Here is a 15,535-nt window from a genome sequence, read left to right as displayed (position 1 = left end):
GCCTGGGCTGCCTCGGGGCGCACGTGAGAGTTGACAAGCCGGGACGTGCTCACGTGGACTCCAGCTCTGGCGGGGAGGCTCCCGTCCACACCGGCCCAGGGCCCTGGACACCGAGGAGGCCCCCAGGGTCCAAGCACACACCTGCGAGTCCTGATCCACAAGTGTTTCCTGCGGCAACCCTCCCGAGTCCCGGGGCCCCAAATCATGGCCCTGGGTGGGTGATGAAACCTCAGGGAGCAGTTTCTGTGAAGTCTGTAGGGAGAGGGGAGCAAAGGGTGCTCAGCTCGTAGGGAGTTGCTGTGGTCTTGGGGCAGCACCTGAGGCCAGGCCAGCCCAGAGCCGGCGCCTCGACGGACCATCACAGTGAGGGGGCCGACACCGGGCTCTTCCCTGTGGGGCCAAGGTGGGTGTCCCCAGCCCCTTCCCCTGGGGGCAGGTGCAGTGCCCGGCTCGGCTCCAGCCCACGGCCTGTGAAGCAGAGGCCTGGGGCTCCGCGGTGGCTGTGGTCGCCGGTGATGGAGCTGGGACACGGCTTCTGGGCGCGGCTTCAGCCCTGGTCCTCTCTCTGCTGGCACACGCCCTCCAGGGCCCTGATCTGACGGAACTGCCTGCAGGGCTCCTGATGTCCTGGCCGGTGGCTCCCAGACCCATCCCCAGCCCTGTCGATGCGTCCCTGACCGTTGCTGTCCTGGGCTCCGGGGGACAGTCGGGGCTGTGGCTCGGCCACCAGCAGGGCCCTGAGGCAGGCTGCGGGCGTGAGCGTGTCTGTCCCCAGCCTGGCCCTGCAGAGACCCCGCACACCCGCACGCCCTCACAGACAAGGCTCCCTTAGCAACCCGAGCCGGTTAGCTCAGTAAGCGCCGCAGTGGGGGACACTCCCAAGGTGGGAGAGCGAAGTGTCTGTGGTTCCTCCCACGGCTGCCCCAGGACTCTGACCTGCCGTCCCAGGCACCTGCTTTGGGTCTCATCTCAGTGTGGATGCACACACGGAGCATGTGGGGGGCCTTTGGCGGCCTTGTCATTCCGAACCCCAGCACCCCTGCTCCGTAGGGTATGGCTCAACATTGTGGCCCCTGGGGGTGATGGTGCCAGGCTGACGGCTCCTGGTTACACCCTGCCTGGGTGAGGGGTGCTCTAGGTCGTCCAGACCCTGCCAGTCCCCACGCTGCGGCCCCTCCTGGCCATCCCCATAGACGTGGGGATCTAGGTTCAGGAGCCTCCATGTGCCCGGGCAGGCTTCTCTCACAGCTTGGGGGCTGGTGCCGAAACACTGGCCTTCGGTGGGGAGTCGCGTGGCTGGTTGTCTGCTTTATTAGCAACTGGGGCTCGCGGTATCCAGGAAAGTAGGAGACAGGTCTCTGCTGCCCACTGACATAGCCAAAGGGGTCTGGAGTCAGGCTGGGCGGCAGTGAGGAACAGCTCCATGTCCACCGGCAGAGCTTAAAAGAGCGGCCAGGACAGAGGGACAGAGGCCTCCCAGCTGCAAATCACAGCGTCGGACGGCCTGTGAGTCCCAGCGTCTTTGTCATGGCCTGCGGACCAGCTCAGGTGCTCAGCGTGGCTCCCCGTGATCACGTCTTCGAGGCTTTATCCACTGTTGTCACAAGAGAACTGTTCTCTCCATCCCAACATTTTTCCTTCTGTTGCATTTGTCTACTTACCCTGTTTATTTTTACTTCATTCTCTGTGCAGTATGTAATTTTTTGTGTAATTAGCTGATGGAAGTCCAAATGTGCAGCCGAAACCTTCCAGGGAGGTGGCGCTGGGGCAGTGCCCCCAGTAGGGTTTTGCTCCGCACGGGGAGGGGTCCCAGCGTCTGGGGAGGAGGTGCCCAGGAGACCCCCACTGGCCTCCTGTGCCGTGCCCCCAGCAAAGCCCGTTGATTCACGGCAGGCTCTGGTCACTGCACGCAGCCCATGTGGAGCCCAGGGCTGGGTGTGCCCGGTGCCCGCCACCAATGCCCCCGTGACTTTTGGCTCTCACCCAGACGCAGCACCCCCAGGGGTCGAGTGTGGCCTGGGCAGCTCCTAGCTGGATGGAGTGGGTGGCTACTCCTCGTGCTTCGTCCTGCCGACTTGGGTGACCCCTGCTTTGGACCCAGCTCCTGGCTGGGCTGGAGACCCTCCAGGTGACACAGGTGAGAGAAAAGCAGGGTGGTCTTGTGCAGTGAGCTGCTTGGAGGACCCAGGGCCTGCCTGGGGGAGGGCCCCGCAGTGACAGCAGTAGCGTGGACGAGGAAGGACACCAGGGCTCAGAAACACCACCCGGGAGCCCCAGGGTGCTGCCTGTTCGCCCTCGGCAAGGAGGGAGCGGCCCCTCTCCCCACCTGCCCCTCGGGCCCCATGGCTGGGTGTCATTTCCTCATTATTCCCTTGTTCTGAGGGGCAGCCCACCCCACCCCGCACTGTCCCGTCTCCCTGCTGGCCCCCATGTGACAGACAGGCGGGCTGCGGCCCCTGCATCCGGGCATCTGTATGAGGTTGTGCTCTCAGCTGGGGGGAGCCCCTCGGGGCACCGTGCCATCTGCTTTGCTCGCATCTGGGTTCCAGGGTCCGACATCACAGACAGCATGCAGTAGGTGCTTACTATCTGCTGAGGGAATGGATGTGCGAGGCCGTGAGTCAGTGGGACCTTGGTGGTTCTCCGGAGTGGGCATGCAGGGAGAGGCCGTGGCTGCGTGGCCAGGGGGCAGCCAGTGTCCCGGCCCGGGGATGGACCGGTGCTGCATGGCAGAGTGAGGGACGACCTCCTGTCTCCCACGGGGCGAGGTGGCCGGATTTCATCTGGTCTGTCCTCCGTCCAGAGCTGACACCATTTTTATCGTCCGAGTCAGCTTTCGGCACTTAGCGGAGGCCACGCTGGTACTCCAGGCAGAGGAACGTCCTACGGAAGGCGGGGTTCTGTGTCTGCTGGGATGTGGGCCCCATGGGCCCTCGGCCAGACAGGCGCCCCCGCTGTGATTTAGGAGACGGGAGGGGGAGGTCACTTCACTGGTTGACTTGTCCCCTGCAAAATCAGCGTGTCCCTTCTCTGCATTCTGTGCTGGCCCAGAGACAGACCAAGGACCCTGCTATCCCCAGTCCTGTGCCCACGAACTGTGGGGAGCTGGGGCCATGTCCACATGGGAAAGCAGGAGAGAGGGGCACATCCAGTAGCCTGTGTGTGCATCTCACGTGCTAAGTGTGCGAGTGTGTGCACACCAGCCTGTGGGGGGGAGGGGCGGCCGCGGACGGCCCGGCGTGGAGAGTGACAGCCGCGTCCCTGCCACTCTCAGCCAGCCCTGTACCAACAGGGAGTTTCTCCCTCACCGCCTTTAACAGACCCGGGGGAGGGTCCTCGCTGAATCCACCGCCCTCGGGCCAGGTGGGCGCAGAGACCCCAGGGCCCAGCGTGGGTTCGGATCTCCGTGCTGTGCGCAGTCTGGTTCCTTCCATCAGATGCCCGGCAGCGTGACGTGGCCCTTTCATTTCCGGGCGTGACAGATGGGGCCACGTTTAATTTCCTGCCCGTCCCGGTGGGGCCTCGCATGCCACCGTGGGGCCGTGTACAGTGGAGGTCGCGGGCATGACCCGGCGCCTGCTCCCTCGGCGCGTGTTTCCGCCGACGTCCTTGAAGGTGTCCGAGACGGGTGCTCTGGAGAAGCGGCCTGCCTCCCCGCGGCCAGCAGGGCGCCTCTGAGGCTGGGAGGGCTGGGCGGCTCGTCCCCCAGCCTCACACACTCAGCGCATGCCTGTGCCTCTCTTGCAGGTCAGCTGGCTGCCGGCACATGTGAGATTGTGACCCTGGACCGGGACAGCAGCCAGCCTCGGAGGACGATCGCCCGGCAGACGGCTCGCTGTGCCTGCAGGAAGGGGCAGATCGCGGGCACCACGAGAGCCCGGCCCGCCTGCGTGGACGGTAAGAGCCCACGACCAGGGACCCCATCGAAGGCAGGGGCAGCGAGGTGCCGCCCGACACAGCCCACCCCACCCCTACCCCAGCCCGGGATGTCTGCAGAGGCCTCCTGTTCTCCTGGTCAGGCCTAGGGCTGGACAGTCCCCATGGGGTGACTGCTCCCCGGGCAGCGTTGGCTTGTCTGCAGCGTGGTGTCCGCGGGGCTGTGGGTGGCGGGAAGCCAGGGTCCCGGGCAGGCCTGCGGGACTTCCTGGCCCCTTGGTGCTGCCGTGGGCAGAGGGAGCAGATCCCAGGCCATGCTGTCCGCCGCTGTGGCTGGGGACGCGGTGATGTCCGTCCCCTGTGGCTTCTCGCTGAGGCTGCGTGCAGGGGGTGGGCTTCTCCTGCTTCAGGTCTGGCAGGCGACAGGCACCCGCGGGCCGGCCACATCCCCCTCGGGCGGGCAGGAGGTGGTGATGGTGTCCCCACGGCCACCGAAGTCAGGCTGTCCGACTGCCAAGATGCGCCATGCTAACATCCTTGCAGAAGGAGCTCAGAAAGGCGCCTCGTGTGAGGTGGTACCTTTGGGGACTGTCTTTGAAACAGAATCACAGACATTCTCGGAAAAGTGCAAGGAAGCCCTCAATGCACTGGGGCATGTGCACTGGTCGAGGAGGCCGCTGTGGGCTGTCCAGTGTGAGACCGGGCACCCTCGGTGCACAGCGGGGCCTCCCCATGAGCTGGGAGCACCAGAGGCAGGCGGGGCTCTGCCCAGAGCCCTGTGACCAGAGCAGGCAGCCTTGCGGGGCTCCTGTGGCCAGGCCGACAGCAGCTGTAGGCTCCCTGGGGTGGGGAGCCCCACGCAGGGGTGTGCTGAGGCCTTGGTTCCTCGGGGCCTGTAGGAGGTGTGGTCACAGCCTGACAAGACAGCCAGGTCCCAGCGGTCAGCCGTGCCCTTCACTCCCGAGCAGCCTCTGCATGGGGCTCTGGGTGCCTCCCCGGTTCAGCTGCCTTTGCTTGGGAGCCCATTTCCTGCTGACCTATGACCCTGAGACACACGCAGCCCTCGGGAGGGTCACCTGAGGAATGACAGCAGGTGCCGAGCAGGGGCTGGGACACCTTCAGGGCTCAGAGCACATGAGCTTGGAAATTCACTTGCTTCGGTGGTGGGGCCGCTTTGGGAGTGAAGACCCTAGTGTCACTGGGGGCAGGTTTCTAACAGGCCAGGCGGGTCCCAGGGTGGCCCCCAAAGTCAGAAAGTCCCCGGGGAAGGCAAGAGTAGAGCCACAAGGCCACCTTGGGGGATGGAGACTGATTGGCTGATCAGCTTGGGGTCCCCGTGCCTCCAGCATCACCGATGATCCCCTGTCCTGGGACTGTCTGGGATCATGGAGGGGCAGTGAGTCTGCTCTGGAGCTCCGGCCCCTCTGGGCCTCTGGCAGGGCAGGGGAGGGGGGAGCAGGCCCAGCCCAGCCACGCCCAGTCCAGATGCCCGGGGCACCTTTGGGGCTGAGCTGGCGTCTCCGCCTGGCCAAGGGGGTCCTGCGGTACCCAGAATACCCTGGAGGCCCAGCCAGGCGCCCGGCTGACCGCCCCGCCCCCCCCCCCCGCCCAGGCCCTGCGTCGGCTGCCTTCTGGCCTCCACGCCCTGAAGGGCTCTCTGGGGAAGCGGGGGCCAGAGGCAGGTGGGAGCGTCTCGAGGATCTGGCGCTCGTCATGGAGGCCGGCTTTGTTTTGTCTGTCCGTATTAGAAACGTCTATCCGTGGGCATCCGGGGGGAGGTGTGTGCCTGAGCCAGCAGGGGTGTGGCTCCTACACGCGGCTATGGATTCAGGGCCTCCGCGCTGCCGAGCCTGATGCTGGGTGAGCTTGGGCTGGCCTTCCTGACTCCCAGGTGCATTCGTCCCTGCGCGTCCCGCCCCGTCCGGCTCCCCAAACTGGAACAGGTTGCCTGTGAGGCGAGCACACCTCCCTGCTGACACTGACCGATTGTGCCCCGGGCCGGGCGAGGGGCGCGCGGCCCAGGCGGACCCTCACAGTCGCGCCCCCGCCTCTCTCCTCATTAGTCCCGTGGGCCTGTGGGGAGATTTGGGGTCAGAACTGATAACTAATTGAATCTGAGTCTGCTCATGTGAAACCACTTCTTGCTCCTCTCCCGTGAGCCCTCCCGCGCCTCAGGAGCCGGGTCCCAGGGACCCAGATTAAAACCTGGCTGCTTCCAGGAGAGGCCCGACAAATTACTTGGCTCGTATTCTGCACGGTGGGCATTTTCCTGGCTGCCGCTTAATTTAATTTTTGCTTTTCTATTTTCCCTGCTCTGTGCGCGTAAGTTTCCTCGCGCGTGGTGGTGGCTGGGAAAGAGAAGACTTGAGCCTTACTGGGTTGGTTGGAATCCGTGTGAGCCTGGTTTGAACTGGGACGTTTTGGGCTGGCCCTGCTGTTCGTCCAACAGGGGAGCTTGGACGAGTGGTGCACACCAGCGTTTGCGCACCTCTTTGTTCATTTAGCAATTGACTTGTTGCTAATTCATTCATTCCCTCATTCATTCATTTATTTGGATACAGTGTGTGCTCCGGGGGGATTGACTCTGCTGCAGGGTTGGGGCCCAGAAGGTGGGGCAGGGACTGTGAGACCCCAGAGCACAGTTGTCTCTTTCTGTCCAGGGCACTGGTGAGGCAAGGGAGGATTTGGGCAAGGTCTTGAGGAATGAAGAGGAGCTCGCCAGGGAAGCTTTTCTTCCTGAAAGGAGGGGGCAACTCTTGGCTGCATCTCTGAACCCCAGGTGTTTTCTGGGAGGACATCTCCCCAGCCTGTATTTGGCAGTGCTGTGACCCGCTAGACCTGTGTGGGACAGGAGGCTCTGAAACAAACCGCAGTCCTCTCTGCAAGGCCGTGCATCCTCAACACAAACACGGGCGTTCCAGCTTGCCTCCGGGGCTGTCCCTGTCATGGGCAGCGCAGTCAGTGCTGTCCGGGTGCGCCGGGCCAAGCTGCCTCCACCCGCAGTGGTGGCTCCGTGAAGCCCCGGGCTCCCCTCACCCCGTCGGCAGGAACATGCAGGCCCGTTGCTTCCGCAGGGCTGTAGCGAGGACCGGGGCCCTGGCCCCACACCGCAGCCCTGTTCGGCAGGCAGCAGGAAGCCACCGATGCCCATGGTCCTCCTCAGGGAAGCAGCCTCTGTCTTTGTATGGGGAGGCTCTTCCTCCCATCAGCTGGCTTCTCATGAAATTTTTGAAAGGAATCAAAGTAAAGAAAGGAGGTGATGCCTGGCCCCCAGCCGTGGGGGGAAAGGAGAAATGTCCCTGGGAGCCTGGGGTGGGGGCCCAGTGTCTGAGCTCCACACAGGCCTCTGGTGAGGGCCGAGGAGCAGGAGGGTGACCAGGGTTGGCACTCTGTCTGGAGAGGCTCCAAGGAAGTGACCGGTCCCGTCAGTGCCCAGCCAGCCGCCAGGCTCTCCGACATCCTTGCCAGGCCCCCCTGGCCGAGAAGCCCACCTGTCTTCCAGGGGGGACCTTGCCCTTTATTCCTGAATGGGGAATAGGGCACATCGTGTGCCCTCACGGGAAGTTCAGAACTTGTAATATGCCCCTCCTTTCCAGGGGAGCCTGGGGTGCCAGGAGTCCCGGGGATGGAGTGGAAGGTCTCATCTGCAGTTCCCTGTGCGCTGGCAGGCTGAGCCCCCGTCTTCATCCACAAATGGGAGGTTGTCAATTCTGCACGTGAGGTACGACGTGTTGACGCCTTTGCTAAACCCCTACCTGCTTTACCCGACTTAAGGAACCAGCATCCCCCGTACGTTCTTGCCAGCAGTGGGTGAGACCCGTGTCCCAGGTGCGGCCTGGGTGCCCTGCCGACGACACGCGGAGCAGGGCAGACGTTGGAAAGGTTTGTGCACAGATGGGTGCTGCAGAGCATGGGGTCCTCCGTCGGGGGGGAGGTGAAGGTCCAGAGATAAAGCCGCACGATTTCTGTCAGCTGACTGTTGACAAAGGTGCCGGGACCGCTGGAAGCCACATGCACTGCAGCAAAGCTGGACCCCTTCTCCCGCCGTGGACGGAAGCTAACGGGACATGAATCAGAGATGGAAACTATAGAAGTCGTAGAAGAAAACAGGGTGAATCTTCACGATCTGCGTTTGGTGAAGGAGTCTTAGATCTGACACTAAAAGCATGAGCAATGAGAGAGAGGAGAATGGCTAAGGGTTCCACGAGGGATGGAGTGGCCCGGCCACGTGACAGCTCGACGCTGGGCTGGACCGGTTCCCAAAGCAGCTGCACAATTCTGCTTTCCCACCCGCGGCGCGTGAGGGTCCTGATTCTCTGTGTGCTCCCGGCACTCGGGACGTGCTTCGCAGGACACCACTGGGAAGGAGGAAAGACAGCCCACAAGAGGGGAGAGAGGATTTGCACATAACACGGCCGGGCCGTTCCGTCCCTCGTGGAACCCCGGGTGCTCACTGAAGAGCAGGGAAAGTGTGTGTCCACACGAACCCTTGCACACGGATGTTCTCAGCCCCGTAAACCTGCTGGACCAAGAGTGGAAACTCCCCAAATGCCCATCAGTGGATGAGTGATCGAGCGTGTGTCCGCGTAATGGAACACGACTGAACCGTAAGAAGGAGCGACCTGCGCTACAACGTGGAGGGACCCTGAGTCAAAGCTGCCGGACGCAGAAGGACAGACACGGTGTGAGTCCGTTGACACGAGTGTCCAGAACAGGCAGATCCCTAGAGCATGAAAGCAGATGAGTGGGTGCAGGGACGCTGGCGGGCGGGCAGGACGGGGAGCGATAGGCAGCGAGCACCGGGCTGTCCCAGGTGGTGAGCGTGCTCTCAACTACCGGTGGGGGCACAGCCCTGAACACACACGAGGGACTACGGGGCGACGCACTCCAAGTGGGTGAGTTGTAGGGTGTGTGAGTCACGGTGTGGGGGTGCTCGCAGCCTCCCAGGGTGAAGATGGGCTGGCGGGGCCGGCGGGAGGCTCGGGGCCAGCACTGCCCCATCCACCCTGGTGGCGAGGACAGCGGGGTGGGACGGGGGCCGTCCTGCGGCTGGAGGCGGTCGGCCGGGAGAGGCTGGAGTAGACTGCCGTTTCCCAGGCTCTTGGTGGAGAAGGGCTGATGTTTGTGAGACACGGTGAAAATAGATCACTGGAAAACAAGCCTTTAGAAGGCACTCAAGTAGACATCTGTTTTTGTTAGATTCAAAAGACCCTGGATTACGCTGGATGCGCCTCCATTCAGCACCGGCCTCTCCGGATGCGGGCGGCGGGGGCGTCCAGGCCCACTTGGAGCAGCTCGAGCCTGCACTTGGGGAGCCCTTTGGCTGAGTAGGGGGCGGGAAGCCCGGGGGCTCAGGAACAAAAGCCAAGGGGAAGCACCCTGAGGCCATTTGGATGCTGGTGGAGGGGATGGGGTGTTCCCAGGATGAGGGGGAACTGGAGCTGGCTGGTGGTGCCCAGGATGTAGGCTGTGGGGCCCAGAGGAGGAGGGCAGCTCCCTTTTATGGGGACTGCATGGAGCAGGGAGGGCCGGGCCAGAGGTCTGGACCTGGGGAGTGCAGCTGGTACCTTGTTTCTCCATCAGGTGGGAGGCTGGGGGGCCAGCAGGGGTCTGATCTGGGAAAGGAGGCAGGATGTAGACAGGTGGGCTCTCGGCAGGTCCCCCCATCCTCTGTCCTTCTTTAGGGAGGAAGGTGGGGACTGTGTGCAGAAAGGCCCAGCCCGAGGGATGGTAAGCACCTCCGGCCCCTGCAGCAGCCCTGCCGGGGAGAAGGGGTGCATGGGGCTGCTGCCAGCCCCAGGCTGGCCGGGTACACAGGCGGGGTCCGGGATCAGGAACGAACTGGGGCCGTGGCCCCCACTGGCTGCACCCACAGGTGTACTGGCCTCTCGCTGCCGGCCCGTTGCTTTGTGAGTCCTGTGTTACTGGAAGGGAGCGAACCAGTCATTTTCCAGAACCTACTGCCTTTGACTGTGGACGACCACACAGCGGCCGGCCGTGTGGCCACTTGATATTTATGGAAAGAGATCAGAAGATCAGCCTGTCGCTGCGGGGGGCTCTTCTCCTATCCCAGACTCTGCTGGGGTCCCCCACTGCAGAGCCCCAGGAACACTGGGGCCTGGGTGAAGGAGAGAGAGGGTGCTGGCACTCACACCAGAGGCTGTGTGTCACCAGATGGCAGCCTGGCTGGGGGGGCAGGGGGAGTTTCCGGGCTTTTCCAGGCCCTGGTGCGAGGGGAGAGAGTGCACTGGGCACAGCTGAGCTAAGTGGTATGAACACACCCAGCCAATGTGACCTACGCTATGACCCTACACCGTGACCCCAGGCTGTGATCCCACACTATGACCCCAGGCTGTGACCTCAGGCTATGACCCCACAGTGTGACCCCAGGCTGTGACCTCAGGCTATGACCCCATACTGTGACCCCAGGCTGTGACCTCAGGCTGTGACCTAGGCTGTGACCCCGGGCTGTGACCTTGGCCTGTGACCCCAGGCTCTGTCCCAGGCTATGACCCTGGGCTGTGTCCCAGGCTGTGACCCGGGCTGTGACCCTGGGCTGTGTCCTGGGCTGTGACCCAGCCTGTGACCCCACACTATGACCCCAGGCTGTGACCTCAGGCTATGACCCCACCCTGTGACCCCACACTGTGACCCCAGGCTGTGACCCCACACTGTGACCCCAGGCTGTGACCTCAGGCTGTGACCCAGGCTGTGTCCCTGGGCTGTGACCCCGGGCTGTGACCCGGGCTGTGACCCTGGGCTGTGACCCAGCCTGTGACCCCACACTATGACCCCAGGCTGTGACCTCAGGCTATGACCCCACTCTGTGACCCCAGGATGTGACCCCATGCTGTGACCCCCATGCTGTGACTCCGGGCTGTTACCCAGGCTGTGACCCTGGGCTATGACCCGGGCTGTGACTCCGGGCTGTGACCCAAGCTGTGACCCAGGCTGTGACCCTGGGCTGTGACCCGGGCTGTGACCCGGGCTGTGTGAACAAGTCCTGTTCCAACAGCCGCTGTGTGCTTCTGGGAGCGGGGAGAAGCCGGGCCCAGCTGGGAGCACCTGCGTCTCCCTGAAGCCGTGGAGTGGCTGAGGGTGGGGCGCGGAGACAGAGGCATAGATAGGAGGAGGGGTATCACAGGGCAGCAGGGACCTTGTGGGCCCTGGTGCAGCCTGGCAGCTGGGGAGGGCTCCCCGGAGTGGCTGAGCACTGCGTCTGGGGAGGTGGCCTCACACCCCCGCGGCTGCTCCCTGGGTTGCACCCGAGGTTCCGGGGGCCTCCAGCTGCAGGCCTGAGTGAGAGAGAGGGCGCCCCACATCCACGCCCAGCACTGTCCAGAGCCCCAGCCCCACCCACTGTGAGGACATAGCCTCTGAAGGGGCGGGCGGGATACAGAGTGGACAGCAGGCCTCCGTGCTTTGGGGGGAAAGCTTTTATGTGTTTCCAAACCTAGAAAACCGGCTGTAAGGATTTCAGTATAGTTAGAAACGTGTGTGCATGTAGCTGGGTGGCCATGGGGCCCCCGGCAGACCAACGAGGCTCTGCGAGCTGGGGGTGGAGGGGCCGCAGAAGGTGTGAGCCAAGAGGCAGCCCTACCAGGCCTCCTTCGCCACATGAGGACGCCCTCCCTCCTCCCGCGGTGTTGCTCGCGTTGTGGGGTCCACCAGAACTGCCCCCGTGGGGTGCTGGAGCAGGCTTGTGGTGACTTGGGAGAGCGTGTGTTCAGTGTTCAGGGGTCTCGTGAGCTGTTACCTACAGCCAGTATTAAAAATTAAGTCACATTAATATACCTGAGTAAATTATGTTAAAACCAAAGATATCCAGGGGCGCCTGGAGGGCACAGTCGGTTGGGCGTCCGACCCTTAGTTTTGGCTCAGGTCATGATCTTACAGTTGGGAGATTGAGCCCCGCGTCAGACTCTCTCTCCCTCTCCCTTTATTCCCCACTCCCCAAAAAGTAAAATTTTTAGGAAAAAACAAACAAAACAAAGATACCCATTTTGGAACAGTAGAAAAAGAAGAACAAGCTAAACTCAAATCCAGTAGGAGGCAGACCGTAATAAAGACTAGAATGGAAATACCTAGAACAGAGAATAGAAGCAACAAGGAAAACCAACTAGACCAGAATTCTGAGTTAAGCAAAATTAGCAAACCTTTAGCTCCACTGATGAGAGAGGACTCAGATCACTCAGGAATGCAGGAGAGGGCCGCCCACCTCACAGAAGCGCGAAGGGTTAACAGAAACACCGTGAACAACTGTGTGCCCACACGTCACGTAACTTAGATGAAGGGGGCACGTTCCCAGAAACACACACGGACTCGGGAAGAGATGTAACGGATGAATGCCAATCCTTCTCAAAGTCTTCCAAAGACACAGATGCAAGAGGACACACTGCTGACTTGCTCTGTGAGGCGGGCGTCCCCCTCACACCAAAAGCATCAGGCAGAGACATCGGGGGGACTGCAGGCCTTCTGGGTGTCGAGGCAGAAGTCGTCAACATGGCACTGACCCACGGAACCCACAGGCACACTGGGGGGGCTACAGTCCCTAGCAAGTGGGACTCGCCTTGGGGTGTGAGGTTGGTTCCACATCTGGAAGCCCACATGGGATGCCATGCGCACAGAGGCAAGAACAGAACTCACATGACCCTCTCAGTAGCTGCAGGAAATGCATTTAATGAAATCCGACAGCGTCCGGTGGTAACAACACTCAACAAACTAGGAGAAAAAGAGAGCTTTCCACCATAACAAAGAGCATGTAGGAAAGGCCCGTACGCGACATCGTCCTCTGTGGAGGGAGACTGGATGCTTTGGCCCCAGTTTCAGGAACAAGACATGTGCTCATCACTTCTCTTCAGCATTGTCCTGGAGGCTGTCACCTGGGCAGCTGGGCGGGAGAAATAAGTAAAAGGCTGACTGGAGAGGGAGAAGTAAACCTCTCAGTTCACAGGGGATGTGATCTTTCGTAAATAAAATCTTAGGAAATCCACACACACGCTTGGAACTAAGAAAGGATTTCAGCAAGGTTGCAGGATACAAGATCAATATACAAAAATCGAATTTCTCTGCGGTGGTGGTGAACAGTCTGAAAATGATCCTAAGAAAACAATTCCATTTACAGTCACCTCAAAGAAACCCAAAATAGTCAAAACTAGACATAACGAGTGTCAGACTCGTGCACCAAAAGCTGTACACCAGAGCTGTGCTAATAATGTGACTTCCCTCATCTTATACATTTTAATCAGCCTCTGAGAACGATCAACATGTGTGAGAAGACAGATCTTTGAGGAAATGCTCTCCAGGAAACCGGGCGCTGCTGGGCCCCAGCGTGGGGTGGGAACCCGCGTGCTCTGACTGGGTCCATTAGCAGGGACGCGTGTGGCATTAATTGGGCAAGGGGGCGGGGGTCTGCACTGATGTCCACACATATCCACAGGCCACCTCCACCCTGGGCCAGCGTCTCGGCTCAGGGACGTTGCAGCCGCGCCTCGTTGCAGGGCGGTGGGATCCCGCCACCCCAGGCTCTGCCCAGGCTGATGGAGGCAGGGCCTCTTCTGAGGTTGCTGACTGTTCGGTCGCCTCTGGGAAGGAGGGCGGGGGTGGGGGGAGCCCTGCTCTGGAGCTGATCTGCGTGGGGGTGGGGGAAGCAGGAAACACAAGTGCAGACTCGGGCTGCGGCATCCAGGGAAGGCTTCCTGGAGGAGGTGACACCTGCAGCCATGGTGGGGGCCGTGGTTGTCAGGAGCAAGTGGGCGTCACTAGGCAACGCATCCAGGGAACTTGCTGGCTGCTGGGTAGCAGGTGCGGTTGTGAGCCAAGTCTGAGAGCCATGCCAAGGGTCCCCCAATCTTCCTGGGTGTAGAGGAGGGACACAGCGGCCCTTGCCTCTGGCGCATACCCTTGTCCACACGCGCACACGCCCAGCACAGCTGCATACCAGTGCTTGGCACCGTGGCCTCGGTCCCCGCCTGGGCTGCAGGCCAGCAGAGGGGTGCACCCCAGCCGCCATGGTCCGCCCTGCCCCGGATCTACAGGGACCTCGTGGAGGGAGAAGCGTGCACATAGCCCTACTGGCCACTTCCAGGCTGAGTCCAAGGGAGGAGGGCACGGGGAAGCTGGCCACCACGGGTCGCCTCCCTGTCCCGGGCGGGGACCCCGCTCAGGACAGCAGACAGACTCAGGCACTGTTGTGGGCACAGCGCGGGGCCTGGATGGAGGAGGCGCTGAGCTGGGTGGGGCATGGGTGTCCCTAGCCCTGCCCACCTTCCCTCCCTGCGACCACCCTGTCCGTGCTGTGTGAGGCCTCAGCTGCTTTTGTCTTCCCTGCGGGGTGGCGTCCCTCTCTGGCCGCGTGCGGTGGGGGCTCTGCTGAGGGCTGGGACCACCAGCGGTGTCCATGTCTCCCAGAACAGGCCCTCCTTTGATGAACACGGAACCCTCCCTCTGTCTTTGATGTTATTGGGGATTTCAAACTCAATTAAACTGCGTGATGAGAAAAAAAATCAAAGCCAGGGAGATTCTAGACAAAATAATTTTATTTTGATCTTGGGAGAGGCTTTGATCATGGGATATCGGGGTGATGGGGAGCATGCCTGTCCCCCCACACCCTGCCGGTTCTGGGGCTCTGCGCACGGATGGAGTGGCAGCCCTGGTCACTCTGGGGCCCCCTGGACGCAGCTCCCCCTCCCCGTGATCCCCAGGCCGGGCACCGGCTTCCAGGGAGGCTGGGGCGGTGGAGGGAGGAGGGGCAGGTCTCTGTGATAGGCCTGCAGGGCAGGGACTGATTCCTGTGCGCTGGGGGCCCAGATGCTGGCTGGCGGCCTTCTAGAAAATCCCTCCCTGCCCCCAGACAGTAAATCTGGGGCAGCAGGAGTGGACGCGGGGAGAGATCAGCCTGGTGACGGTCATGATGGGGATGGGCGGTGCGGGAGGCCGAGGTGGTGGCACTTGCTGTGGGGGGAGGGAGGTGCCCGACCCAGGGCTGGAGGCCGCACAGGTGGTGCAGACAGGTGCCTGGAGCACTCGGCCCCACCCTGGCAGGTGCGAGTGCAGCTGTGGATCCTTGTGTGGGTGCCCAGGGGCGGGTGGACAACTCACCTGTGTGGGTGTGAAGGTGAGCAGGTCAGCAGGGAGGGACGAGAAGGCCACTCGGGACACAGGACAGGGCCGTGCTCCAGGAACTTGAGGTGGGGCGGAGAGGTCAGGGCCTCGCCTTCCTTGTGCTTGGGGGCTGTGCGTGGTGGGAGGAAGGAGCTGAGGGGGAACAGTGGGCTCCTTTAATTATTCAGGATGTCTGGCAGGGTCCCGGCAGCCGCCGCTCATACCAGAGTGTTACCTGGCTGATGGCAGAGAAGGGCCCGGCCAAGCTCGCCGCCAGAGCCTGACGAGCCGAGGGCAGGGTGCACGGGCTCCTAGGATTCAGGGCTGCAGGACGAGGGTGGTTCTCAGGACCCACCAGAGGGTCCCGGCCTGGGGCTCAACAGTTTTACACTGTTGGGCTTTTACTTTTGTCATTTTAAGTGTCCTCGGCTCATCGTTGAGCTGGTTGATTGAACACAGATCGTATCTGTAACTGGGAAGGGTGCGGGATTCATGTTCTGAGACTGTAAGCTGGGGAGCAGGGTGCCGGCCCTGAAAGCCAGGCGGGGGCTGCAGG

At 62.1% G+C, this 15,535-nt stretch overlaps 1 protein-coding gene across 2 annotated transcripts in view; it reads left to right on the top strand.

The window, feature by feature from the left end:
* Positions 1-15,535, top strand: part of TAFA5 (TAFA chemokine like family member 5) — a 192,193-nt gene that overhangs the window by 115,409 nt on the left and 61,249 nt on the right. For both annotated transcript variants that reach the window (XM_025882229.2, XM_073882603.1), the window contains exon 2: positions 3,748-3,897. In XM_025882229.2, the coding sequence (XP_025738014.1) occupies positions 3,748-3,897 (150 nt within the window). The remainder of the gene's footprint in view (positions 1-3,747; positions 3,898-15,535) is intronic.

The sequence above is a fragment of the Callorhinus ursinus genome, unplaced genomic scaffold, assembly GCF_003265705.2.
Source record: "Callorhinus ursinus isolate GAN/ISIS: 27379988/994484 unplaced genomic scaffold, GSC_fseal_2.0 scaffold48, whole genome shotgun sequence".
NCBI classification, from domain to species: domain Eukaryota; kingdom Metazoa; phylum Chordata; class Mammalia; order Carnivora; family Otariidae; genus Callorhinus; species Callorhinus ursinus.
This window is presented reverse-complemented; position numbering and strand designations above follow the sequence as displayed.